This window comes from Phasianus colchicus, chromosome 27, assembly GCF_987193195.1.
Source record: "Phasianus colchicus chromosome 27, bPhaCol1.hap1.1, whole genome shotgun sequence".
Lineage (NCBI taxonomy): Eukaryota > Metazoa > Chordata > Aves > Galliformes > Phasianidae > Phasianus > Phasianus colchicus.
This window is the reverse complement of record NC_143462.1, coordinates 638,848-665,759: the sequence shown is the minus strand read 5'-3', so window position 1 is coordinate 665,759 and position 26,912 is coordinate 638,848. Positions and strand designations below refer to the sequence as shown.

General features: G+C 51.0%; 2 protein-coding genes across 20 annotated transcripts; one reads left to right on the top strand and one right to left on the bottom strand.

The window, feature by feature from the left end:
- Window positions 1-1,676: 1,676 nt before the first annotated feature.
- On the bottom strand, window positions 1,677-16,129 carry LOC149914784 (RANBP2-like and GRIP domain-containing protein 8). Of its 18 annotated transcripts, none has more exons than XM_090125761.1 (9): window positions 15,906-16,063; window positions 15,550-15,647; window positions 14,430-14,523; window positions 11,788-11,899; window positions 11,300-11,456; window positions 10,326-10,556; window positions 9,794-9,944; window positions 2,960-4,782; window positions 1,677-2,659 (listed from the first exon to the last, which is right to left on the bottom strand). In XM_090125761.1, the coding sequence occupies exons 1-7, from the start codon at window positions 15,955-15,957 to the stop codon at window positions 9,840-9,842; spliced, it is 849 nt and encodes a 282-aa protein (XP_089981887.1). In that variant the 5' UTR covers window positions 15,958-16,063; the 3' UTR covers window positions 1,677-2,659; window positions 2,960-4,782; window positions 9,794-9,839. The 18 variants fall into 18 exon arrangements, 10 of the variants coding, with proteins under 10 accessions (XP_089981887.1, XP_089981890.1, XP_089981891.1 ...); XM_090125764.1 differs by lacking the exon at window positions 15,906-16,063 and adding an exon at window positions 15,361-15,452 and having other exon boundaries at window positions 15,550-15,635; XM_090125765.1 differs by lacking the exon at window positions 15,906-16,063 and adding an exon at window positions 15,361-15,449 and having other exon boundaries at window positions 15,550-15,628.
- A 1,823-nt stretch (window positions 16,130-17,952) lies between these two features.
- On the top strand, window positions 17,953-26,694 carry LOC149914783 (uncharacterized). Of its 2 annotated transcripts, none has more exons than XM_090125775.1 (8): window positions 17,953-18,249; window positions 19,718-20,125; window positions 20,713-20,778; window positions 21,120-21,179; window positions 21,729-21,800; window positions 22,176-22,268; window positions 22,695-22,842; window positions 23,115-26,694. In XM_090125775.1, exons 2-8 carry the CDS (start codon window positions 19,939-19,941, stop codon window positions 23,275-23,277), a joined length of 789 nt encoding a protein of 262 aa, XP_089981901.1. In that variant the 5' UTR covers window positions 17,953-18,249; window positions 19,718-19,938; the 3' UTR covers window positions 23,278-26,694. The 2 variants fall into 2 exon arrangements, with proteins under 2 accessions (XP_089981901.1, XP_089981902.1); XM_090125776.1 differs by lacking the exon at window positions 17,953-18,249 and adding an exon at window positions 18,258-19,431.
- Window positions 26,695-26,912: the final 218 nt, after the last annotated feature.

Genomic DNA, 26,912 nt, shown 5'->3' with positions numbered 1-26,912 from the left:
CAAACCGGAGGGATGTGGATTTGATGGGTGGACCACTGGATTGATAAGGAATTGGTAGTAAGGCCGCAGACAAAGAGTGGTTATTAATGGCTCTATGTCCAGGTGAGGCCAGTAACGAGCGGCGTCCCCCAGGGGTCTGTCTTGGGACCGGTGCTCTTTAGCGTCTTTATCAATGACATGGATGGTGGAATCGGGTGCACCCTCAGCAAGTTTGCTGACGACACCAAGCTGAGTGGTGCGGTTGACACGGCTGAAGGAAGGGATGCCATTCGGAGGGACCTCGACAGGTTGGAAAGGCGGACCGGGGTGAACCTGATCAGGTCCTACACAGCACAGTGCAAGGTTTTGCACTTGGGCCGGAGGAATCCCAGGCATCCATACAGACTGGAAGGAGCGGTCCTTGAGAGCAGCCCCGTGGAGAAGGACCTGGGGATCCTGATAGATGAAAAGCTTAGCATGAGCCAGCAGCGTGCCCTTGCAGGTGGGAAAGCAAATGGGATCCTGGGCTCCATCAGAAGAGGGGTGGCCAGCAGGGACAGGGAGGTGATTGTCCCCCTCTACTCCGCTCTTGTGAGGCCCCATCTGCAGTACTGTGTCCAGATCTGGAGCCCTCAGTACAAGAAAGACAGGGAGCTGTTGGAGAGGGTCCAGAGGAGGGCCACAAAGATGATCAGGGGACTGGAGCACCTCCCTTATGAGGACAGGCTGAGGGAGCTGGGCTTGTTCAGCCTGGAGAAAAGAAGGCTGCAGGGTGACCTCATTGCAGCATTTCAGCACCTAAAGGGAGCCTACAAGCAGGAGGGAAGTCAACTCTTGGAAAGGGTAGAAAACTGCAGGACGAGGGGAAATGGTTTGAAGTTGAGTGAGGGAAGATTTAGGGTGGATGTCAGGGGGAAGTTCTTTACAGAGAGAGTGGTCAGGTGCTGGAACAGCTGCCCAGAGAGACTGTGGATGCCCCATCCATCCCTGGAGGTGTTCAAGGCCAGATTGGATGGGAACCTGGGCAGCCTGGTCTAGTGTGAAATGTGGAGGTTGGTGGCCCTGCATGTAGCAGGGGGGTTGGAGATTCATGATCCTTGAGGTCCCTTCCAACCCTGGCCATTCTGTGATTCTGCTATTCTGTGTCTTCTCCCTGATGCCAATTGGAAGTGATATCCTTTAGTCTTCAGTATAACAGACATTCTGTGACTGTGCTTGAAGACAGTCTCCCTTGAGCGTTTTAGTTGTGCTTGTTTAGTGCTCGTAAAACCAACTGTGCAAGTGCTGCTCTCCTCCCCGTTGTGAGGGGATTGCTGGCAGGAGCTAAGCAGTTCCCACAGGCACATCCAGCAAGGAGCTGCCGTGGCAGATGGGCAGGTGGAGCAGCTGTCTTCCAACCTGTCCACTGCAGCAGTTGGCATTCTGTAAGCTACTCTTCCCCAGTTTGCAGAACGAGTATCAAAAGTTGATACTCTTTTGTGAAAGAGTAAATGCGGGTTGAAAAAAGAGGCGATATGACATTCCTGACTGCAGATAAACAACAGCACAGATGCTGGTCACCGCCGCAGAAAAAGCTGGACTTGTTCATGAAGCAGCTTATCCATCTGTGTTGGGATTTTGTACAGCTGACCTCACCTGCCTCTCATTCCTTGCCATCGCCCCCTTTTTCTTCTAAGGTGAAAAAGACAGCCTTATTCTTTGTGAGTCCGTAATTGTGATCGTTTATTGATTGAGTACAACCAGGTAAGACATGGAGTGCCAAGTTGGGCGGCACTCGCAGCGCTGCCCTGTAACACCACACACTGCAGCTGCTGCCTTCTGATGTTCTTCCTCTCAGTCCTTCAGGTGCAGATTCCGCATCATTGCCACAGGGCTGTTCATTATAGAGGACTGGAAAAAAACAAAGCAAGTGTAGAAAAAGGACAGAAACAATCTAGGGAGACCTCACTAAGAAAGTCTGAACAGTAAACTTCCACAACAGCCCCATGCAGAACAGCAGGTTACTGCCATTCAGATCACTGACATTACTTCCCATAACACACAGCTTAGCTGCTGTCCCCTCCCTTCCCTACCTGAGCTGCATGCCCTTCCTTTTCCCTACCTGAGCTGCATGCCCTTCCTTTTCCCTACCTGAGCTGCATGCCCTTCCTTTTCCCTACCTGAGCTGCTTGCCCCTCCCTTCCCTACCTGAGCTGCTTGCCCCTCACCTCCTTTTTCTTGGTGCTCTTGCCTTTTCCTGCTACTCACTCCCAATCTCAACACTTGCCTGCTCTGCTTGCTGCTCTGACAAGTGTCTCTCAACTCTGCTCGCAGCTTCTCTCCTTCTGCATGCCCTTCTCTATTCCCTTCTCGTGCCCTTCAGGCTTCTGCTCCCCTTGCTGAGCAAGCCCATGCCTGGTAGCTCCCCTTCAACCTCCTCCGCCCTTTGCCTTTCTCCACACAGATGCTTGCTTCTGGCCAGCACTCCTGCCCACTGCCTAGCCCACAGCCCGCATCTCTTGGGGAGACAGCAAGGTGGCCTGGAGCTACCCACACCTCCTCCCGGGCACGGCTTCTCAGCTTTGCTTCAAGCCCACAAAAAACCCCAAGGAGCTCCTCTTACCTTTGGGCTCAGCTTCTTCTCCTGCCGTGCAGCTCCTGTGCCAGGCCGGGGCTCAGCTCTTCCCACACTCCACCATTCCTGCAAGGTTGCTTTCTCTCATTCACTGCCTTCCTTTGCTTTCCTTTGCTCTGCTACCCTTAGCTTCCCTACTTGCTTTCTCTACATTTACGTGCACCGCTTTGTACTTTTGAGTCTCTTCTTTGCATCTCCTTTCTCTATTTTCCCTTCAACCCTCCCCCCCCCTCCCCTCCCCTTCCCCTCTCTCCCATTTTTCCCTTCCTCCCCTACCTCCTCTCCCCCCCTGCTTCCCTTCCCCTCCCGTACCCCCCCTTTTCTCCCTTTCCCCTCCCCTTCCCCCTTGCCTTATGGCAAACTCACCTTTCCTGCTCTTCACTCCCTCCTTCTTCATTCTCCTGCCTTTTGCTGCTACTCTCGCCTTGCTTTCCCTTGCTGTGCTCTGCTTTGCTTTCTCTACATTTTGGCCATCCAGTCTTTTCTCAGCTGTTATTCTTGACTGTTTACTTGGCTTTTTTCTTCTTTTCTCATTTCTTTTTTTTCTGACCTTTTTGAGCTTTTTTCTTCTTTTTTTATGCTTTCGTTTCTTTTTTTCATTTCATTGCACTTGTTCTTTTTTTTTTTTCTCTTTTCGTTTTTTTCTGTTTTCTTCTATTTTTTCTCTTTTTCATCTTGGTTTTCTTTTTTCATGTTCACTCTTTTTTTCTTTTTTTTATTCTTTTTTTCATTTTTTTTCATTGCCGCCTGAGGGGAGAAGAGCTCTGAGCCCGCTGCCAACGGCCGTTCCCGCGCGCCGCGCCTCAGCCAATCGGAGCCAGCGGCGCTGCCGCTGACCAACGAGAGCCCGGGGGCGGGACGGTCCGGCACCTGACCAATGAGAGCCCGGGGGCGGGACGGTCCGGCACCTGACCAATGAGAGCCCGGGGGCGGTGCGGCGTTGCGCTGCGCTGTTGGTGGGAGGAGCGCGGCAGGGGGCGGGCCGTGGGTGGGGCCTCGGGGTGCGCCCTACTGCTATAGGGGGTGCGAGATGGGAATGGGATTGACAGGTGGGAGGTGGGGCTTGGATGTGGGGTTGGGATATGAGGTTTGGAACTGGGCTTGGGAGCTGGGGTTGGGATGTTGGATGTGCATTGGGATGTGAAATGTAGGGTTGGGGTGTGGGGATATGGATATGGGGTGGATATGGAATGGGAAATAGGAAAATGGAATATATATGGGATGGGCTTGGGATGGACATGGGACCAACACTGAAGAATGTGGGATGGATTGGGGATGAAATATGGACACGGGATGGGATTGGGATGATAGTGGCATGGGATAAGTAGATGGAATGGACATGGGATGCATGTGGGGATAAGGATTCGGAATGGCTATGGATATAGGGTTAGGGATGGGGATAGGATGTGGGGGTACGGATGTGGGATGGGTTTGAGATGGCTGTGGGGTGGATATGATGGATATGGGATGGGATAACGTTGTGGGATACGGACGAGGGATGGCTACGAGATGGGGCTGTAGTGGTTATGGGGCCATAGGGGCGATGGGGCCAGGATGCTGCAGTTACCTCTGTCCCCAGAGTTCATCCCCAGTGTGACACATGGAGCCCCACAGCCGCTCCTCTGCCCTTTGTCACTTTCATGGGGAGGACATCCCCCAACCCCCATTATCAAAAATAAACCTTAATTAGAAAAGTGAGGGGTGTCAACTCCGCCCCATGGGAACAATGTTTTCTGTGGGGGAGGGCACAGATGGCGTCTCCAGAGGGCTGTCCCAAACTCTGGGGGGTGTTCACAACTCTAGGATATGACACCACCAGGGTGCCATGAAGGTGTCCCAAGCTTTGGGGTGTGACACAGGGATGTCCCCAATTTTGGTGGTGTGACATTGTCATGTGGTGTTCCCACTTCCCCGGGAAGTCCTCCAGGTGGTCACGGTGTCCCCAGCTTCGGCTCAATGTCCCCAGGGTTCTTTTTGTGCCCTCTGCATGACGGTGACACCCGGCGCCAGCTGCCAGGAGTGACGCCCAACGGTGATGACACCGCATCACGGCTGTGACACACTGGTGTCACACAGTCCCCTCTGGTGGTGGCACAGAGTTCACCACCGTGCATGTCCCCGTCCTCATGGCAGACGATGGTGACAGCAACAGAGGTTTCCGGTGTCACCGGGTCCTGCGGTAGGCAGGTCTGGAGGGGTGACAAAGAACAGTGAGAGGCTCAGTGACAGCATGGTGACAACGTGGTGCCGCCAGTGCCTGCCCCCACATGATGGTCAGAGTACAGGGAATGGTGTCACCCGATAGATGGTGGCACACAAGTGATGGTGACACCAGATGACGGTAACAACAGTGACAGCCAGGGATGGGGACGCTGCGTCACGGCTGTTCCACATTGAGGTCACCCTGTGTCACAGCGTCACCTGAAGACAGTGACATTCAGTGACACCCAATGGCATCCAGTGAAGGTGGCACCCAACAATGGTGACACCACCGACCCCATGTCACACCCACAGCAGACCCCACGTGTCCCCCGACTGTCCCCAGCCCCCCTCCCTGTACCCCTCCTCGTCACCTCTTCAATGAGGATGTCACCGTGCTGCAGTTGTGCCACCATGGCAGGGGGGACAGCTTGGGACAGTCACGGACAGCCAGGGTGACAGCGTCCAGGAGCTGTAGGACGCTGATGGGGCTCTCGATGGGGCTCACTACGTTTAATGATTTAATTCGGGCTGGGGTCCAATTTGCTAAGATTGACCGCCAGCCCAACCATGTTCTTCTCCAGCTTTGGAGACAGCTAAAGGACAACCAAAAATTTCAGACCTACCCTAAGAAACCAAGGGTAAGGGTTACAGAGAGAATGCCAACAACAACATAGAACTTAGAAGATTTCATTGTTGCTAATAGAAAAAAAAGCCTCCTCAGGTGTCTCGGGCTACAATGCCTGAGGCACTGGAAGCAAAAGAATTGGCCATAGCTCAATTCATGGCGTGACGAGGGATGTTAGTCCCCCTAGGGCCTCCAGATAGGACCAGAGGCCCTGTGTAGAATTAAGGATTTATTGGTCCCGAAAAAACATTCAGAGAGTTATGGCATTGGTGGACACTGGAGCAGAAACATCAATTATCTACGAAGATCCAACCAAATTTGGTGGAGACAGAGTGATGATTGGTGGCTTTGGGGGACAGACTATTCCTGTCACCCAAACATGGTTGAATCTGAGGGTGGGGCGTCTCCCACCCCGGGAGTGTAAGGTGTGTATTGCCCCAATGCAGGAACACATCTTGGGCATAGATATTCTATGGGGTCTGGCTCTCCAGACAACTGTGGGAGAGTTCAGACTTGGACAGAGATGTATCCGTACCCGGGCAGTGCAGGCAATATTAAGAGGCCATGCGAAACATGGGCCTATTTGCCTGCCGAAACCGCGCCGGATTACTGATATAAGGCAGTACAGACTCTGGGTGGGCAAGATGAAATATGGGGAACGGTGCAGGAATTAGAAAAAGTGGGCATTGTAAGACCTGCACACAGCCCATATAATTCCCCCACACGGCCAGTGCGAAAGTCGGATGGCACGTGGAGAATGACAGTGGATTACAGAGAGTTAAATAAGGTCACGCCGCCTGTTCATGCGGCCATAACCAACATTGCCTCCCTAATGGACACATTGAGTAGGGAGATAAAAACCTATCACTGTGTCCTGGATTTAGCAAACGCGTTCTTCAGTATCCCGATTGCTGAGGAATCGCAAGATCAGTTTGCGTTTACGTGGGGAGGCAGGCAGTGGACCTTTCAGGTCCTGCCACAGGGGTACGTGCATTCACCAACGTCACAATCTAGTGGCGTGTGACCTGGCTGATTGGAAAAAACCTGATGATGTTAACCTGTATCATTATACTGATGATCTCCTGCTGACATCCAACTCACTGGAGGCATTAAGGCAGGTGGCAGATTCATTAACCGCCTATTTACAGCAGAGAGGATGGGCTATAAATCCCAGAAGGTGCAAGGTCCGGGCCTGTCCGTAAAATTCCTGGGGGTGGTTTGGTCAGGAAAGACCCAAGTACTGCCCAGTGCTGTCTTAGATAAGGTTCAGGCGTTCCCAGTCCCTACAACATCGAAGCAGCTGCAAAGTTTCTAGGTATACTGGGTTACTGGCGTTCCTTTATACCTCACCTAGCGCAGCTGCTAAGGCCGCTGTACAGACTCACAAAAAAGGGGCAGCTATGGGACTGGGGGAAAACAGAACAGGATGCTTTCCAACAGGCAAAACTGGCAGTTAAACAAGCCCAGGCATTGGGTATATTCGATCCTACCCTCCCAGCTGAGTTGGATGTTCACGTTACTCAAGATGGCTTTGGTTGGGGCCTGTGGCAATGCCAGAGTTCTGTTCGGACCCCCATTGGTTTTTGGTCTCAGGTCTGGGATGGAGCAGAAGAAAGATACAGTATGATTGAAAAACAGTTATTGGCTGCCTATTCAGCATTACAGGCAGTAGAGCCAATAACCCAGACGGATGAAGTCATAGTTAAGACCACTCTGCCGATTCAGGGGTGGGTGAAAGGTCTGACCCACCTTCCTAAGACAGGGGTGGCCCAAGCACAAACAGTGGCACGATGGGTCGCCTACCTCAGCCAAAGGAGCAGTCTGTCTTCATCAGCCTTAAAAGAAGAGCTTCAGAAGATCCTAGGCCCAGTGACCTATCATTGTGATGCACCAAAAGAAACACTGGTCGCTCCACCAGAGAAGAGCCCCGTTCAGGAGGGGAAATATCCTATCCCTGAAGATGCCTGGTACATGGATGGGTCCAGCAAGGGCAACCCGAGCAAGTGGAGAGCGATAGCATACCATCCTTCCACTGAGACAATCTGGTTTGATGAGGGGGATGCTCAGAGCAGCCAATGGGCAGAACTGCAAGCCGTGTGGATGGTTATACCCAAGGAACCCGGTGATGGTATCCTGAATATCTGTACAGACAGTTGGGCTGTGTACCGGGGGCTCACTCTTTGGATTGCACAGTGGGCCACCCAAGAATGGACTATCCACGCCCGACCAATCTGGGGCAAAGACATGTGGTTAGACATATGGAATACAGTCAAACACAGGACTATATGTGTCTACATGTTTCTGGTCATCAGCCCCTACAGTCACCGGGAAATGATGAAGCTGACACGCTGGCCCGAGTTTGATAGATTGAGAATTCACCATCTGAGAATATCGCCCGTTGGTTACATCAGAAGCTACGGCATGCGGGACAATAGACAATGTGGGCAGCTGCTAAAGCATGGGGGCTGCCCATACAGCTACCTGACATTGTCCAGGCATGCCAGCATTGCGACGCTTGCTCTAAGATGAGACCAAGATCACTGCCTGAAACGACAGCCCATCTTGCTAGAGGACACAATCCTCTCCAACGATGGCAGGTCGATTACATTGGGCCCCTTCCTCGGTCTGAGGGGGCGAGATATGCTCTGACCTGCATTGACACTGCAAGTGGGCTACTGCAGGCCTATCCAGTACCGAAAGCAAACCAGGCATATACCATCAAGGCACTGACTAAACTGATGTCTGCCTACGGGACACCTCAAGTCATCGAGAGCGACCAAGGGACTCATTTTACTGGTGCAACGATACAGCGCTGGGCAGAAGAAAACAACATCGAATGGCGATTCCATCTGCCATATAATCCAACGGGGGCAGGCCTCATTGAACGTTATAACGGTATTCTTAAGGCTGCCCTGAAGACAGACTCCCAGTCCCTGCAGGGGTGGACGAAAAGACTGTATGAAACCTTGCGGGACCTGAATGAAAGACCCTGAGACGGCAGACCCAGTGCCCTGAGAATGCTGCAGACAACATGGGCCACCCTGCTTAGGATCCAAATTACGGGCACTGATTATCAGGTAAGACCTAGATTGGTAATGAAAATAATCTTCTGCTCCCTGCCCCTGAGAATTTAGAACCAGGCACCCATAGAATAAAATGGCCTTGGAAGGTGCAGGTAGGACCCAAGTGGTGTGGCCTACTTGCACCTTGGGGGAGACTGTTGGAGGTGGGAGGCTCAGTAGTTCCTCCAGTAATAGGTACATGGCCAACTGATATTGTGGTCAACACTCCGATCTTCACTGCTAAAGGGACCCCCATCATGTCCCTATGGCAGATCAGGAGACCTCCTTTGGTGCCTGACAAAGTTATGCAGCCACAGATATCTGGCCAGAAGGTGTGGTACAGGCGGCCGGGACGTGCCCCAGTACAAGTGGAAGTGTTGACCCAGGATAGAAGGACGGCCTGTATCTTGCCCTGGAGAGCAGACCTTCTCCTCCTGGTACCCTTGAAACATCTGTATTACTCCCCGTGAGTCTTCGAGCCTTCAGGATCACTGCAAGGAACGAAATGCCATCAAAGCGTTCCAGTGTTACAGTCAGATCACGTGCGACACCCGGTGATGGCCTACATGGGACTGATGGAGCAGAGGACGGACCTGCACCTGACGACCGCATGCCTCCAGTAACTTCATCGAGCACTGGCCCATACAAGAATATCAACGTTCACCAATCGTCACTTGTCTTGAATTGTACCAACATGCGTCGCGATGGAAACTGTATAAGTGTCGTGATATAAGTGGGTCTCTGTATTAGGAAAAGCTTACCCATTAGTCAACCTGATCATTGGTTCACGCCGTGAAGGGGTGGAGTGTATGGGAACTGCTGAGTCACGGCCTGAACCTCTGATTAGTCACCTGAGGTGAGCAATGAGTCAGCCCTGGGAGCACAGGTGAAAGCAATTCACCTGTGCTGCAGGAAGGGGTGGAGCCTGGCTCCACCTCTCCTAGACCCATTTAAGAGCTCACTACCAGTGGGGAAGGATCTCTCCCTCTTTGGATGATCCACTCCACTGGTCTTTCCTGAGCAAGCCCACGACATGGGTAAGCATCCTATTTATTCTTTTTGTCTCGCTCTGCCTAACTCTCTTGCTTATTTCATTATTATGACATCTTGATATTATTTGATTTATATAATATTCCTTTATGTAATTTTCATTGATTATACACTAGCACAGAGAAACTCCTCTCCTGTCCACAAACTGGTTACTCAGGGAAACTGATGCCTGCTAGATGTTCTGTGACTCAGAAAAACATATTCCCTTCTGGATTGTTTCTGTTTGGTTGGTTTTTAAATGCAGTAAAGATGAAACAATACCTTTCAAGTGCCTCTCTGCGCTGATGGACATCTCCCGAAGCAAACTTCATTTTAATAAAGCTAGAATGAGCCAGTAGATGACTGCTCTTGATAGCTCCCCAATTCTTTGTATTAAGTTCCAAGTCCTGTCCTGCGCTGATTTGAGGCATTCCTAAAGAATAAAGTTCATCAGAGGATGAGGAACCACCATCTTTCTGTGAAGGCAAGGACATTACTTCTCCAGGACACACTGCTACCTAACCCAGGATCACAGCTGAGGCATTAACATATCCTTCAGCAGTAAAGTTCCAGGAACTCTTTGAACAGTTCTCCCCCTGATGGAGCTGCTATATCCAGCTTAGACTTGAAGTAAGAAAATAAGCAAGGTTTAACTTTAGGAAGAAAATCCCCATTAAACAATTGGCTTCAGTAGACTTTCATTTGGAAAAGTTAAATCACTTGAGCAATAGCTGTCAGTGGAACAAAAATAACAGACTATGACCAGTTTTGAGGATATGGAAGATTATGACAGGATCAAAAGATGGTTAAGTACCTCAAGTGTCTTTACGACACAGGAGTACCATTCCAAGCTTGTCTCCAGAGGTATTTTCTTCTCTGCCTCCTGAACATGGAGCACAGCATCTCGTAACTTATTGCGTGAGCGGTACAGTGCAACAAGTCTGATGTTAAGGTAGACGTCATCGGGTCTCACACGGAGTTCAGCTTGAGTCACATAAAAGAGCTCATTCCAGCCATCTTCGACTTTATATTCTTGAAACTTCTCCTATTAAACATCAAGGCAACGTATTAATATATTTTTTTTCCACATCAGCCTTTTCAACAACCACATTACCTGACAGTTTGCTCACCTCCGCTACACAGACTACAGACTTGCTGGAATTACTCCAACATCTTAGAAACGAGATAACAGGGGAAAAAACTTCACTGTGCCTCTCGTAGATGCCAAGTTAAGACTGTCAGACTATCTGAGACAGAGACAGCACACCTTGTTACAGAATAGCTGGTCCAAATAAGACAACAGAAAGCTAACAGAAGCCTCTGAGAACCTCTGTGTCCCTGCAGCTGTGCTACATAAAAATAAGTGCCAAAGTGACACTGCATAACTGATGAAAGCATTTACACTGTAGTTGAGAATGACAGCACTTCCTACATTCTGCATTTTTAAACTCAAAAAACTAAAAAGCAGCTTAGGCAATACTTGATGTGTCTGTTGCGACTATCTAAACTCAACTTCTTGGATATTATTGCTAACACAGTTTCCCCACATTTTTGAACACCTCAACCTTAAAACGCATGAGAAAGCTCAGAGCTGCAATTTTCAAGCAAGCTAGACAAAAACATCAGACAGCAAAGAAATTAACATGTAATAGATTCATGCTAAACTAATGCTAAACTAATTTAGCCAAGGAAATATTGTGAGATGACTAGATGGCATGCTAGAAGCACCCAGTCAGATACGGAAAGTTTCTTCAAGGCACAGAGCAGAGATGAGAAGCTGGAATTTACCTTCAATCTGAGAGCAGCAGGATTCCTGGGGAGCAGCCTGGCAGCTTTCTCAACCCAGTATTTTGCTCTTCCATCACTGGTGTCTTTATTGCAGAATAGCTCCACAATCTTCAGCACCAGATCCTTCTGTATTGGGTTCTGGAGATTACCATCATCCCTGCTTGGCAATTCCACAGCAGGCACAGACCCTTAGTCCAAAGGGCAATGGGAAGACTATCATAGCAGTTACCACAAAGATCAAGTCAGGACACAAAAGAAAGAATCAACTGGAAAATAAATAAATAAAAGCTGAAGCCAATTCTACCAAAAAAAGAATCCTTTCTTAAGTACATCATAGACAGATTTGGCAATGCAAAATGTACATCATACAATTTGTCCACAACACATTTTCTCTCTGAGCTTAAGGAATGCACAGCACAGATGCATTTTAAAAGTCCATTTACAAAGGAAGAAAGCTGGTCATTACAGGGGGTCAGTGGATCGCTTACCTTGTAACACCCAACAGCTTTTTCTGTGTTGTCCTGAGCTTCATAAATTTGTCCAAGAAACCTGTGTGCCCTGGGATCTCTCTCTTGGACACTGAGATAAGTAGATATGTATCTACAGAGCGAGAAAACCCAGAAAGATCAATACTCCTCAATAATACAAGTCCCCCCACACCGTGCAGCTAAAGCTAAAGGGAATTTAATCTGTCAAATGGAAAGCAGGGCTATATTTAGTTCTAGATGCTTGACCTAGACCTTCCTGTGAGGAACAACATTATTTTTACACGTACCAATGCTACTTACTTGTCAGCAAGTACTGAGTTCTGAGCAGCAGCTCACAGAACCAGATGCATCATATGATGAAATAAAAGCCACTTCAACTCCATGATTTCTTTGGTATTATATAACTAATGCAGTTGCTCCTTTAGAAGGATTTCAGTGGCACCCAATCCTTCCATTTACTGTTACCTTAAAAAGGCATGATCGTGATCTTGATTTCTCTACTTCAGCTGGCTTTTCTATTACACTTTCAAGAACAGATCAACCACATACATCAACACGTATTACCTTTTAGCAAGTTCATACTCTTTTATTTCAAAATACAGCTTAGCACAGATGAATCCTTTCAACCATTTCTGAATGGAAAACGAAAACAAACACGACAGGCACATGTCAGATGTACAGTACGTTTGAAGCAACTGAACAGGAAGAGCCCTCTTTTCAGCAACGCATAACAGTGCTAACAGTTAATTACCAGCCCACTTCTTGTATTCAAGCCTTTGTTTCTGAAAGAGACAGGATTAAGAAAGGAATCTTGTTTCCAATAACGGGCAGAAGCTACCAAAGGAAAACTGAGGCCATTAGCGAAGCAAGCGACTGATCTTTATACTTGGGACATTTCACAAACACTTCTGACTAAAGAAATCAGAAGAATGGGGTCTGCTACAGCTGAGCTTTTTGTTATTGCTGCTGTTGCAATACAACAGTGTTGCAGGAGAAAACAAATCCTACAAACTAAGAGTGAAGATGTTACCCCAGCTCCTCCTGCTGGTGCTTCTGCCATCTTCCCCTCCTGCCGGCTCTGCCTTCTGCTTTGCTTTTTGTATTTTCACTTTTGTTTCCTCCTCCTACCCCTCCATAGATACCTTTGGAGACTTACGTTTCACCTTTCACTCACACAGTGCGTGCTGTGAAGTTATCTTGGGCTGATAACATCAGAAATAGACTACTGCATCCAAAAAGCATTTTCTACCTGCATGAAGGAGCTAGAGAACTAGGAAGTGACAAGCAAAAACTTCACGGCAGACGTAAACTAAATAACGTGAAACAAGTCTCTGCAGTCTAAGTACGCCTGAAGTTCATCTCCAACCCTCTTCCCACCCCAAAATACGGGGGGAAGTTATTCACGCAAGTCTCCTGAGTTTCAGTCTGTGTTCTGAAGTAAAACAAGGACACGCTGACATTCATCAGAGCAGAGTCATGCTTGACATCTCCTTGTAAACAGGGTTGAAAAGAAACTTCATCAGACACGCTGGCAGCCTTGAAAGACCCTCCCTTCCAAAATCAGCACAACAAGAAAACCAGTCACTATTTCCACCATTGACTGTGCTAGACAGTGAGTTGTAAGCATCACTGCAAAGATGAAACCAAACCACAGAACTTGGCCTCGAGTGCAACAAGAAGCGAAGCAATGGTTTTTGTTGAGCCCAACAGGAATCTCAGAACGGTTGAAGAGCATCTCTGAATTTGGCAGCGGTGCGCTCCACACTGCATAGTCTAAACAGCACCCAAGTCAGCTCAACAAAGCCACAGGAGAACTTTGTTGCTGTTGGAAAAGCTCAAAATGAAGATGCACGCTGCCTCACCCCAAGACCCTGCAGCAGAACAGCAGCCCGCGTGCATTCACGCTCTGCAGCACACTGCTGAATCTGCTGCCTCTGCAATAGAACCCACTCACAGCAGCAGAGCAGCACCTTTGGGGATTAAATAGCTCCCACTAACTGCACTGGTTGGCTCTCTATGATCTGTGCACCATTTCCAGATCGCAGGGAATCATCTGGCTGCCAGGTACAGCAGCAAAACTACACTGGCCCAGCTCTCCCTCTCTTTTTCCTGACCTTCCACAGCGCTGTCACACAGACAGGAATATCAACCACACAGCACGTGAAAGAAAACCAGAAGCTTAGGAACACCTGTCCCCTGTTTGGGCTCTTCAGTTCCACAAAACGCAGGGATCTGTACGGACTGACAGCACTGGGCTCCTCGTAACTCTACCGAGGGCTCACCAGTTTGAAGAGCGCACAGCCCTGGCAAACCATCTTCCCAACAAGTCAGCTCCGTGCCCTCCCACACAGCCGCTTCCCTCAGCTTCCACTCCCCCTGCCATCCGACCTCAAAGTCAGGGTGGGGAGCCTTGCTCACAAGGGAACTTTGCTGCAATGTCTGTTACCTGACTAAGCATGTTGCCGGGGCTCTGGGCGCTCAGTCTTGCCAAAGAGGCCCGTGCTACACCAAAACAGATGGCACAGCTCTTTCTGCTCCTCCTTGAACCCTGGACAGGGTATTCAGGAAGAAAACCGAGAGGAGAAAAGGAAAACGGATGTTCCACCTGACTGCTGCCTACCCTAGTACTCTGCAGACCTCACCTCCGGGGTGGACACATCGCCGTATGAGTTCCCAACTGCTGGGACAGCTTCTCCAGATCCTTCCTGCAACCGGGACTCCCCAGCCACTGTGAATCTGGATGACGATAAAGGAGTAGGGCAACTGGTGATGCATCTTTCTTAATCACTATCACTATGCTACATGTCATTATATTATGACGTGGTAATGATTAGACTCGCTGCACTGCTTATTTTCTTTCCTGCTAAGCTTATCTTTTCACTTTAGGGCACTGCTTTGTTTTTGTATTGTTTTGAAATTGACAATAAAATAAGCTTATGCCTTCCTTCGTGTCTACGTCCTTCCTGCTGACCCAGTCAATAGGCAAAAAAAAGATAAAAAATAAAACGTAAGTGAAGGTAAGGTCGGACAAGGGAAGTTAAGGAAACGGGGAAGGGGAGGGAACAGGGAAGGGGAGTGAAGGGAAAAAATAATAAAAATCTCTCTGGAGGAAGACCAACATCTTAAAAGCATGCCCAGAAGGATACAAGGGAATTTGCAAACCAGACCAAAGTTCTCGAGTCCTTACCCTGGTGTTCTCTGAGGCTCCTACCCACCATTAAAACTCATCAACATGAAATATCTCCAGAAACAAGCAAACAATAACCAACCAACCAAACCAAAAACCCATACCATGTATTTTGGGGTGGTGCCATTCAGAACGGCAGTTTGGGATATTCCATACTGACTATTTATGAAAAAGAGAAGGTGAACTACATTGGGGTATCTCCCTTACATTTCAGATACTCAATGAGAAAATCTGCACAACATGAGAAAGAAAAGGAAAGGAAAAGGAAAAAGGGAAAGGGGAAAGGAAAAGGAAAAGGAAAGGGAAAAGGAAAAGGAAAAAAAGGAAAGAAAGGAAAAGGGAAAGAAAAAGGGAAAGGGAAAGGAAAAGTGAAAGGGAAAAAAGACCTTGCTCTTAGTGCCTAGAGAGGATGTTCCACAGTACATCTGCAGGCTTTCTGGACAGCAGGTTTTATCTTGAAATGACTACTTTCCCTCTGCTGAACAGAAACATCCATTTGTTTCAGAAGTTCTTCAGTTCTACAAAGTTCCCAGAAATCACTGATTGCAGCCCTCCTTTTACTTTGGGTCTTTTACCTCAATCTTTACAGACGTCACAGAGACACAAAGCACGGCTGAACAGATTTCATGTTGGGTTGCGGTTGGATCTGATGACCTTGGAGCTCTTTTCCAACCTGAGCAATTCTATGGTTCTATGATCCCGTATCCATTCCAAGTCCACCCCATACCCAGAGCCCATCCCATACGCATCCCATTGCCCAATATCCCATCCCATATCCATCCCATATCCACATCCCCACATCCCAATCCCAAATCTCACATTCCAATCCCACATTCAACATCCCAACCCCACGTCCCGACCCCACATCCTACATCCCACATCCCAATTCCAAATCTCATTCCCAGTCCCTCCTCCCGAGCCCATCACCCACCTGTCCATCTCATTCCCTCATCCCAGTCGCAATCCCACAGCCCCGATCCCATCCCCTATGGCAACAGAGAGCACCCCGAGGCCCCCCCACAGCCGCTCTGCCCCGCCCCCGGCCTCTCATTGGTCAGGGGCAGTTCCGGCCCGTTCGTGCCTCTCATTGGCCAGCGGCAGCTCCGGCCTCTCACTGGTCAGGGGCAGTTCCGGTCCGTTCGTGCCTCTCATCGGTCAGCGGCAGCTCCGGCCTTCCCCGGCCTCACACTGGTCAGGGGCAGTTCCGGCCCGTTCGTGCCTCTCATTGGTCAGCGGCAGCGCCGCCGGCTCCGATTGGCTGAGGCGCAGTGCGCGGGAAAGGCCGTTGGCAGCCGGCTCTCCCCTCAGGTGGTGCCGGTCCCACAGCCGCTGCGCGCCGGAGCTGTCCGGGCAGCACCGAGACGGAACTGCGGCACGACGGGAGCGGTGCTGAGGACAGCGGCGCCGGAGCCGGGAGGGACGGAGAGCGCCGCCGGGCCGGGGAGGGAACCCTGCGCGGCCGTAAGCCACCTCCGTGTGGGGTGAGGGGCTGGGAGTGGGACTGGGATGTGGGGATGTGGATGGAGACAGGATGGGATGTGGGGAAGTGGGATATGTACGGGACGGGCTGTGGCTGTGGGATGGATGTGGGATCAATATGGAGCTCTGGGGAGCTCCGGGAGAGATACAGGGGCTGAAGGGAAGTAGAGGGGGCTAGGAAGCTGTGGGGAGCTGGGAGGGCCGTGGGGGGGCAGGGGGCTACAGAAGGCTGCTGGGGTATAGGGAGGCACACGGGGCTGGAGTGGGCTGTGGTACGGGATTGGGGTATATGGGGCTCTAGGGGTGGGTCTAGGGGGATTTGGGGCAATGGAGGGCGGTGAGGGGCTTAGGGGGGACACGGTGCTATAGGGAGCATTGGGGGGGTTGGGAAGGGGCTCAGAGGGGCTGGGGAGAGCTATGGGGAGGGATATAGGGGGCTGGGGGAGGATATAAGAGAATGTGGTTGTACAGATGTCTGTAGGGGGCAAATAGGTGGGCTAGAAGGGGATATCACAGAATTGCCAGGGTTGGAAGGGACCTCGAGGATCATGAATCTCCAACCCTCCTACCACATGCAGGGCCACCAACCTCCACATTTCACACTAGACCAGGCTACCCAGGGCCCCATCCAATCTGGCCTTGAACACCTCCAGGGACGGGGCATCCACAACCTCTTTGGGCAGCTGTTCCAGCCTGTTCCACCACTCTCTCTGTAAAGAATTTCCCCCTGACATCCACCCTAAATCTCCCCTCCCTCAACTTCAAACCATTTCCCCTCGTCCTGCAGTTTTCTACCCTTTCAAAGAGTTGATTCCCCTCCTGTTGTAGGCTCCCTTTAGGTGCTGAAATGCTGCAATGAGGTCACCCCGCAGCCTTCTTTTCTCCAGGCTGAACAAGCCCAGCTCCCTCAGCCTGTCCTCATAAGGGAGGTGCTCCAGTCCCCTGATCATCTTTGTGGCCCTCCTCTGGACCCTCTCCAACAGCTCCCTGTCTTTCTTGTACTGGGGGCTCCAGACGTGGTCGCAGTACTGCAGATGGGGCCTCACAAGAGCAGTGTAGAGGGGTACAATCACCTCCCTGTCCCTGCTGGCCACCCCTCTTTTGATGGAGCCCAGGATATCATTTGCCTTCCGAGCCACAAGGGCACACTGCTGGCTCATATTAAGTTTTTCATCTATCAAGACCCCCAGGATATGGGGCTAGAGGGAGCAGTGGGAGGGCTGTGGGTGTGATATGGAGAAACAGGCGCGATAGGGGTCTGCAGAGAGGTATAGGTGGGACATATGAGGTTATAAAAGGCTGTAGGGGAGCTCTAGGGGGCTTGTGTAGACTATAGTAAAGTATAGGGGAATATGGGGCTATCGGGGGGCTATAGGGTAATGTGGGGAGAAGAGGCACTGGTAAAGGCCCATATACAGAAACGATAAGGGGGATAAAGGGGGCCAACAGATGGATATAAAGTAACATCAGGAGGCTGAAAAAAAAAAAAAAAAAAAACAAGTAAGAAAAGATAAAAAGATTAAAACAGAAAAACCAACCAAGAAACAAACAAGCAACAAAAAAGAAACAGGGAGGACTGTGAGGAAAATAGAAAAGAGGAAAAAAGAGAATAAGAAGTAAAAAGTAATGCGTGTAAATGTAGAGAAAGCAGGTAGGAAAGCTAACCGTAGCAGAGCAAAGGAAAGCAAGACAAAGAATGAAAAAATGCAACCCGGCAGGAATGGAGGAGTGTGGGAAGAGCTGAGCCCCGGCCTGGCACAGGAGCTGCACGGCAGGAGAAGAAGCTGAGCCCAAAGGTAAGAGGAGCTCCTTGGGGTTTTTTGTGGGCTTGAAGCAAAGCTGAGAAGCCGTGCCCGGGAGGAGGTGTGGGTAGCTCCAGGCCACCTTGCTGTCTCCCCAAGAGATGCGGGCTGTGGGCTAGGCATTGGGCAGGAGTGCTGGCCAGAAGCAAGCATCTGTGTGGAGAAAGGCAAAGGGCGGAGGAGGTTGAAGGGGAGCTACCAGGCATGGGCTTGCTCAGCAAGGGGAGCAGAAGCCTGAAGGGCACGAGAAGGGAATAGAGAAGGGCAGGCAGTAGGCGTTAAGTTGCGAGCAGAGCTGAGAGGCACTTGTCAGAGCAGCAAGCGGAGCAGGCAAGTGTTGAGATTTGGCTTGAGTAGCAGGAAAAGCCAAGAGCATGAATAAGAAGGAAGTGAGGAGAAGGTAAGTGAAGGGCAGGCGAGGTAATGGTAGGCTAAGGAAGGGAGAAGGGGAGGGGTAAGGGAGGTGAGGGTAAGGGAGAAAAGGAGAGTAGGGGGATGGGGAGGGTAGGGGATGGGAGCAGAGGAGGGGAGGGGGGGTTTGAGGGGAGGGTTAAAGGAAAACGTATGATTAAAATCAGAAAAAATAAGAGAGAAAGAAAAATGAGAAAAAAAATGAGGAAAAAATGAGAAAAACAAGAGGGAAAAAAAAAGAAAAAAAGATTAAAGGAAATGAGAAAAAGAGGAAAAAAAGAGAAAAAGAAAAAAGAAAAAAGAGAAAAGAAAAAAAAGATGAAAAATAGAAAAAAGAAAAAGGAAAGAGACAAAATAGAGAAAAGAAAAAAGAATATATAATAAAAATAAGAAAGAAAGATAAAAAGAAGAGAAAACAGAAAAAATGAAAAAAAAGCAAAAAAAAATTAAGAAAGATAAAAGAAGAGAAAAGAAAAAAGAGAAAAAAGTATTTAATGTTAGAAAAGAGAAAAAAGAAAAATGAAAAAGAAAAAAATAAAAAGAGAAAAAAGAGAAAATAAAAGAAGAGAGAGAAAATAATATATGAAAAGAGAAAAAAGGACTAAAAGAAGAAAAGAGAAGAAAGGCAAAGAGAATAGAAGAAAAAAGCCAAGTAAAAAGTAAAGAATATGAGCTAAGAAAAGAATGGCTGGCAATAAATATGGAGAGAGCAATGCATAGCATTGCAAAGGAAAGCAAGGCAAGAGAATCAGAAGAGCAGGAGAGGTAAGTTTGGCATAAGGCAAGGGGGAAGGGGAGGGGAAAGGGAGAAAAGAGGGGGAAGGGGAGGGGAGGGGAAGCGAAGGGGGGGAGGAGAGGGGAGAGGAGAGGAAGGAGAAAATGAGAGAGGTAGGGGTGATGGGAGGGGAGAGTGGATGGGGTGGGAGGGTTGAAGGAGAAATGTCACTGAAGAACCGGCTTCTGTTTTGGCATTAAAAGAGAAAAGTGAATCTCTAGATTTGCACAAAGCAGTAAAAACAACACTGAAGTGATTTTCTTTCTCCTTTGACAGCGTCTCTGTCTCTTTAATGTCGCTTCCCAGCCGAGCCATTCCACACTTCCGTGCTGTCCATGTGACATCAGTGGTCTCCTGCTGCTCTAGATGCCTGGGAATCCTCCCCCAGCACGACAGCGCACACAGCAAGCCCAGGGGGAAGCTGGCCCTGGTGGCGGAACAGATGTCATCGTGGGGACGTGGGGTCACAACGCCCCGCCTGGTGCCATGAGCTCACAATGCTCAGCGTGTGCCCCAGGCGTTCTGTGCCGCCCAGCAGCACTCGCTGTGGCTGCAGCGGTGGTGGTGGCAGCATGGCACGAGTGTGGGGGGCCACGGCCCCCGCCCGCCTTGCTCTCCTCCTCCTCCTGACGGCCACGTGTTCCCAGGAGACTTGTGCCGCTCCGTGGCGAGCGCCAGCAGCAGGTGGGTGGGCAGAGACAGGGCCACAACCGAGTGGCGGCGAGGGCGAGAGCTCCGGGCTCTTGTCCCCGTGTGCCGCGCTGCCCTGGGGCTGCCTTCTGTGGGGGTGTTGGGATGGGGGGGACGGGCAGCAGCGCAGGAGCCAGGCGAGGGCGTGAGGAAGCAGTGCTCTGCAGGGCTGGCTCCAGCCGTGCCGGGCCGTGGCTCTGCTGCTGGCTGAGCACGCTCTTTGGCCGGGGCTGACCTAGGGGGAGCTCAGAAGATGTGTGCTGGGAAAAGCGGGAGCATTTCTGCTCCGGCTTCCTGGTGCTCCCCATAGATGAATCCTGGTTCCCAGCAGAGACCCCCGGCTGGAGCCCAGTTTGCTCTAGGTGTCTTTTCTTGGTGTGCTCGTCCACACAGTCCCGGAGGGGTGTTGCACGTGGCCTGGAGAGCTTCGGAAAGCTGCCCAGTGCCAGGCTCCAGATCACCCTGTAGCTTTGGCAGTCACGGCCTGAGTCTGCCATCCCATTAGCTGAGCCCTCCCCCACCACTAAGGGAGGAGATCACAACATGCCATGGGAACATCCCTCTTCTGTTCTTGATTCTAGATGATGGTGCTCCATATCCGGACAATGGGATGAAGGCTGCTTTTGTGTCTCAGGGGAAACCCAGAGGTAAGTTGTGAGTGTCTGCTTCCTTGAAGGCAGAAAAGTTAGTGCCGTCATAGTTTATTTGGGTACTCAGGAACCTCCAAGGGTCTTTCAAGTCTCTTTGTGCCTCAAAGGCTGTACACAGATCAGTCCTGAGTATTTCTTTATTTGGAGAGTTGTCACATATCTGTGGGAAGGCAGCCCTTGCCACTCTTTGGAGGAGAGAACCTATACGTTTGCTGTTTGGGCCATGTCATTCCCTGACCTGCAGCCAGTCCTCGCAGGTCACTGCAGAAAAAAACCCCAGGCCCCAAGGTGCAGTGGAAGCTCTCCTCACCTGTGTCTGATCACATCTGTGCCTGCAGGTCCTCTTGGTGAATTACCAAAGCAGAGTCCTGTTCCTGAGCCTGGGCTGGATGCCAGAGGTAAGTCACCAGCCTTCATCTCACGCTCTCTGCTCATATGTGGTTGTGGTAGTTCAGGAAGGGTTCAGCTTTTCACTGCCCGGTGATTTCTCCTGCACGAGAAGCCTGGGTGCCAGCCAACTGCCCACCTCTCCAGCTTGGCAACTTTCAACCCAAGTCTGAGTGCCACGTCATCAGCTGAGCCCCTTCCAGTCACTGCAGGTCCCTAAGGAAGAGAGAGATCACAACACACAATGGGAATGTTTCTCATTACAGCTGCGCCTATAAGCAGTGTCTTGCCAAAGGCTCAGCATAATCTGCTCCATAAGCCTCCTGTGGGGCTATCCCAAAGGAAAGGGATCTTCCCTTCCCCTTCCAGCCCCTTCCCTTCTGCAGACAGTTCCGCACACGGTTCCTTCTTGGACTGGCACGGTGCTGCTGCAGGCACCCAGCAGCTATTTGCCAGATGCTGCTGTGTAGCAGGCAGAGAAGAGTGCTGTGGAGCTGGCATTGCAGTCTAAACAAGTACCTGGCCATGTCTGACAGGAGCTGCTCTGTGTTTGTGTACAGGTGCGGGTGGAGTCGAATGGTCTCCAGCTTCCCAGCCGAGCTCAAGGACAGAAGCCCCAGCAACTCGTATTGGTATGCCATGAGTTTTTGCTTCCTTTGAGAGATGCCAGCTCACAGTCCTAATGTCAGCCGGGCATGTCTGCAAGCGTGAGTGAGAATGCACAGCTGCATGTGCGTACCCTGTCCTCACATGATCCCCTGGCACCATCTGCTCTTCAGTGATGCCCTTGTGCAGTTGTGTAGATTGCAGTGTGTGGTGGGAAGTTCTCCTCATGCTTTGGGTGCAGAATTGCCTCCAGGGAAGGCTGTGCCAAATTCTCGGCTGCTTCCTGTGCTGGAGCCCCACAGGCATCCCAGGGTGGCTGTTGTCTTTGTTGACTTCACCGAAAAGACCGCTCAGTTCAATACTTTGTTTCTCTAAGATTTATCTTAATGCTTTCTGTTAAGGTCCTGGGGGATGGAAAGTGGCATGGGAAGATGGAAAATATTCCAAGAGACTGTCCCATTTACTAATGAAAATCATGAAGAAGGCAGCACGTGGTGAGTGTATTTCTGTCTATACCCTGATTAAACAGATCCACACGCTCTCCTGCTCTAGTGAGATTTGTTTAGTCAGACAACTACCCAGCCTCAGGAGGCAATGGTGGGCAAGTGCAAAAGGAGTCTTAGAGCACGATGGAGAAGAAGGAGCAAATCCATGGCCCAGGAAGGTCTGGACCGTGGCAGAGCCAGAGTGTAAACAAAGCTGAGAGGCCAAAAAGAGGTTCCCTAAGGCGCTGCCTTGATGTGCAGTGCCTTAGGGAGTTCCCTTTGCTTCGCTGGAATCAGGGAAGCATTGCAGCCCAAGGATTTTCACATGTTCCTGGAGGCCAACAAAGTGAAAGACAACATTTTTGGCCATGTCAGACCTCTCGTGAGACTGCCAGTAGGGCACAAGACACAGCAGTGAGCACATTGTTCCTCCAGGTGTGGAAGATGAAGGACGTGCAAACGCCACAGAAGATCAAGTTTTACTGAAGTACTGCCTGGCACTGACTGCAGCTTTCCTGGTTTCCATGCTGGCAGCCATGCTAACATGCTGTCTGCTTATCCGGCGATGGAGGCAGAGAAACCAGTGAGTTGTTGTTCACCCCCACCCCCATCCTGCCCAACTCTTTACTGTAGGGCTGCTGTGAGCCAGGAGGCACTTGTAGTTCCAGCAGCACAGAGGCCGGTTAGTTGTTGGCTAACGTGGTCTGAGATTTACGCTATCAGATGTTTGAATTGGCACGGCCGTTCCTGCAGCCCGTTCTTAGTGCTGGGCCTGAGACAGGCTGAGAGCTGAGGGCGGCTCTTTGCCATTGAGGAAGGAGAGCAGGGGCCCTCAGCACGTTCCTCTCTCCACAGGCGCCTCGCTGCAGCTGATGGAGCCCAGCACGATGTCTGCGGCCACAGTTTGCCCTCGTCCTGCTCTCCTCAAGGGGCCTGGCAGATGGACATGATGCCAACGGCGGTGACCACCTGCCCACCAGCCGGATGGCACCACCAGGGCGGCCCCTGCCAGACCTGACAGCAGCCGGGCTCAGCTGCCCCCGTCACGGGCCCCACAGCCCACCAGCCCAGGCTCTGCAGCCCGGGGGGCATCAACACCACCCCCCACCCCCCACCGCCATCTTTTAGGGGACGGGAGGAACCCGCTTGGCTTGGAAGCTTGTGCTCATCGGCCGGCACCCAAACAACGGCACCCTGGCGGATGAGCAACAGGCCCAGCAGCCCCCCAGCCGCCCTGGGCATCAAGACCACCCCCCATCCCCCACCACCATCCTTCGGGGGTCGGGAGTGGTCCCTCAGGGTGTCAGCCTGGGGGCAGCCACATCCTCAGGGAAGCCTGAGAGGCCTGGCAGCCCCCAGCACCACCTCTGCCTTCGCTCTCCCCTCCAGCATCCATCAGGGGATGGAAGCGAGCCCAGCAGTGTGTAGACCTGGGGACATTGTCCAACCGACAGACAACCGCTGCCTTGGGAAAGCCAACTGGCCCAGCAGCCCCCCATCCCCCTGGGCATCATCACCACCCTCCCACTCCCCTCCACCATCCTTCAGGAGGTGGGAGCGGCCCCCCTAGGTTGTCAGTTTGGGGGCATTGCCCAACACCCAGAAAACCACCCAGAATGCCAGGGGGAAGCATATCAGGCCCTGCAGCCCCCAGCCCCCCCAACACCACCTCTGCCCTCACACTCCTCTCCACCATCCATCAAGAGGTGGGAGCGGCCCCCTCAGGGGGATCATGTAACACCTGTAAAAAAAACTGTCTGGGGGAAGTATGACAGGCACAGCAGCCCCCTGACTCCCGCCCCTTCCCCCCCCAGCATCACTTCTGCCCTCCCACTTCTCCACCATCAGTCAGGAGCTGGGAGCACCCCGTGTGTGGGTTTGGGGACATCATCTGACAGCCAGAGAACCACAGCTGGCATCAACTGGGGCTTTCTAGGCTGTGCTGTACCAATAAATAGAAAGTACCATCACAATTGTCCACGCTGTTGTCATGTCACTACCTGACCCACGAGCAGACCTTGTGTGCCACTTGGCATTGGCAGACAGCCACTGTCGTGTGGGAATGGCTTTGAACTCCAAGAGTGGAAACTGAGGTTGATGTGTAGAGAAATCCCTCCCCCAGAGGCAGCGAGGCCCTGGCCCAGGCTGCCCAGAGGCTGCGGGTGCCCTACGTCCCGGCTCGGGCAGGGGACAAGGGTGGCAGTGCATTATGCAAAAGCATCAGTGCTTCTGCGTGAGCTTTACCGGACAGCAGGCAATCATTTGCTCTGCAATAGGAACCAAGCAAGAACTATGAGCACATTTCCTGCCTCCTCTACTTCATTTTGCTTTGTGGGCTGGGCCGAGAATCTGAACGTGGAGAGAGACGGGAGGAAGGCAGTGCTGCAAGCCTCGTATGCCTGCTGTCACTGCTCGCTCTGTGACTGCAGTCGCCTTAGCAGAGGCACAGTCCGTTGTGCTACCAGCAGCGCCCAGCTGCCACGATAGCACCCTGCAGCTCCTCTCCAGCACCTGCCCTAGGCCACTGATTTCTCAGCATCCTCCAGGAGGTGCAACATTCCCCCATTTCAGCTCTCAGCACTGCTGCACTCCTCAGGAGCTGTGGCCACAACCAAAGCAGCCGTCAGCTGTAAAAGCATCCCGGTCCTCTGCAAGAGGACACAGTGCTCCTGTTCCGACAGCTTCCCTCAGCAGCCCAGCGCTGAAATGCTTTGTGGGGTTCCTTTGAGCAAGCTGCTGAGGACAGAGGCAGTCACATCAGCTGCCTATACATTAACTGGGAGCTGTTTTTATGTTCATCCCTGGTCAACACATCAGAGGGTTCTTTCTTTAACATCCTTATTATACCTTTTTAACTGAGTATGACTGTTTTCTAAAAAAGTTTTCAGCACTACAAATAATGATATTCAAAACATCTATATGGAATATAGATATTCCAAATGAATTAAAATTAAAAGGGAGGAAGGGAGGAAGGCAGGAAGGCAGGAAACAAGAAGCTGCTTCCTTCAAAAGTCGGAGTATTCTGACGAGGAGAAAACAGCAAAACTAAGCCTGCCATCACCACGTCATTGCCATCAGGGCTCCAACTAAGGCAGCCAGCTGAGCAGGGAAGAACTTCCATTAGATGCTGCTCAGTGACGGCACCCAGAATGAAGCAGCAAGGATGTTACGAGTAGGAGACTGCAGCACCATTTAGCAATCCCCACCTACTAATATTTATTATAACAGTTAGCTCAAAAATCCAGATTGTAATTACTGTTTTTAATTAGAAGACAACCTTGCAGCTGTGAATCTTTATCACTGGACTGTGAGATATTTCTGGCAGTGAATTCTCTCTTTGTACCATTGGTTTTGTAGCAGTCATTGTTAGGCTTGCCTTGCTATTCCTCTGGGTTCTCTGTACACGTCCCTTTCTGAAACTGTACTTCTCACTGGGGAAACCCCCTGACAACCTTTCCTCTTCTCCTTTAGACTGGACATAAGGAAGAAGTCTGTTACGATAAGAGTGGCACTGGTGCAGGGACACTGAGGGACCCTGGGGATCTCTGGAGCCCTGAGCACTGGGGATGGATGGGATGGAGGGCACCATCCCTGCCCCATTCCAGGGGGACCAGTGCCACCCCAGACCTTCCCTCGTGCTTTGTGGGACTGTGCAGAGGAGGAGGGTCTCAAGGTGTCCTAGGGATGGCCCAGGGTCACTGTGCAGATGGGGCAGGGGCTGTGGCTGCTGTCCCCAGGGGACCCACGTCCTGCCCTGGGCTGCTGCCAGCCCTTCTCCTGCCCAAAATCCTGAGGCACAAACCCTGCTGGGACAAAATCCTCAGATGGAAAACAAAGATCTGAAGAGCAATGCCCTGATACCACTGCCCAACACAGATGGATAAGCTGCTTCATTAACAAGTCCAGCTTTTACAGCGGGGCTGGCAGCATCTGTGCTGCTGTTCACCTGCAGTCAGGAATGTCACACTGCCTTTTTTTCAACCCACATTTTCACAAAAGAGCATCAACTTCTGATATTTGTTCTGCAAACTGGGGAAGAGTAACCCGCAGAATGCTAACTGCTGCAGAGGACAGGTTGGAAGACAGCCGCTCCACGCGCCCATCGTGCCACAGCAGCTCCTTGCTGGATGTGCCTGGCATAACTGGTTGGCTCCTGACAGCAATCCCTCACAGTGGGGAGGAAAGCAGCACTTGCACAGCTGGTTTTAAGAGCGCTAACCAAGCTCAGCTAAAATGCTCAAGGGAGACTGTCTTCAAGCACGGTCACAGGATGCGTTTGTTATACTGAGGACTAAACGAGATCACTTCAGATTGACATCAGGGAGGAGACGGGGTAAAACTCCCCGCTGGCCCACACTTCAGGATCTGTGGCATGTTTTTCTGCACAGCTGCCGTTTCTAAATTTGGAAAGAGACAGTAAAACATACCTGGAAAGAGTTGAGAAGTCAGGGTCTCCGTAGCTACAGAGAGATGTTGGATGCTTCTTTCTGTGGGAACGTTTGTGGAAAAGTGACTTTAGGTAGCTTAAATCTCTGCCTTCTGACACAAGAGCAAAATGGAGCCAGGAATGTATTCTTACTTCCATAATAAGAGTGTCAAAAGGAAACACCCTGAGACTTCTTGTAGGGGTGTCCATTTGCTGTCTCCCAAAAA

Bases quoted from the DNA above. Each gene is read 5' to 3' on its own strand.
- LOC149914784 (XM_090125761.1), bottom strand. From the start codon at position 15,957: ATGGGATCGGGGCTGTGGGATTGCGACTGGGATGAGGGAATGAGATGG. The intron at 11,900-14,429 runs GTGAGGTCTGCA...CTCGCTCTGTAG, and splicing joins GCGATGTGTCCACCCCGGAG to ATACATATCTACTTATCTCA. The intron at 9,945-10,325 runs GTACTTAACCAT...TTTATTCTTTAG, and splicing joins GTGTCGTAAAGACACTTGAG to GAATGCCTCAAATCAGCGCA.
- LOC149914783 (XM_090125775.1), top strand. From the start codon at position 19,939: ATGCTCAGCGTGTGCCCCAGGCGTTCTGTGCCGCCCAGCAGCACTCGC. The intron at 21,801-22,175 runs GTATGCCATGAG...CTTTCTGTTAAG, and splicing joins AGCCCCAGCAACTCGTATTG to GTCCTGGGGGATGGAAAGTG. The intron at 22,269-22,694 runs GTGAGTGTATTT...TTGTTCCTCCAG, and splicing joins CATGAAGAAGGCAGCACGTG to GTGTGGAAGATGAAGGACGT.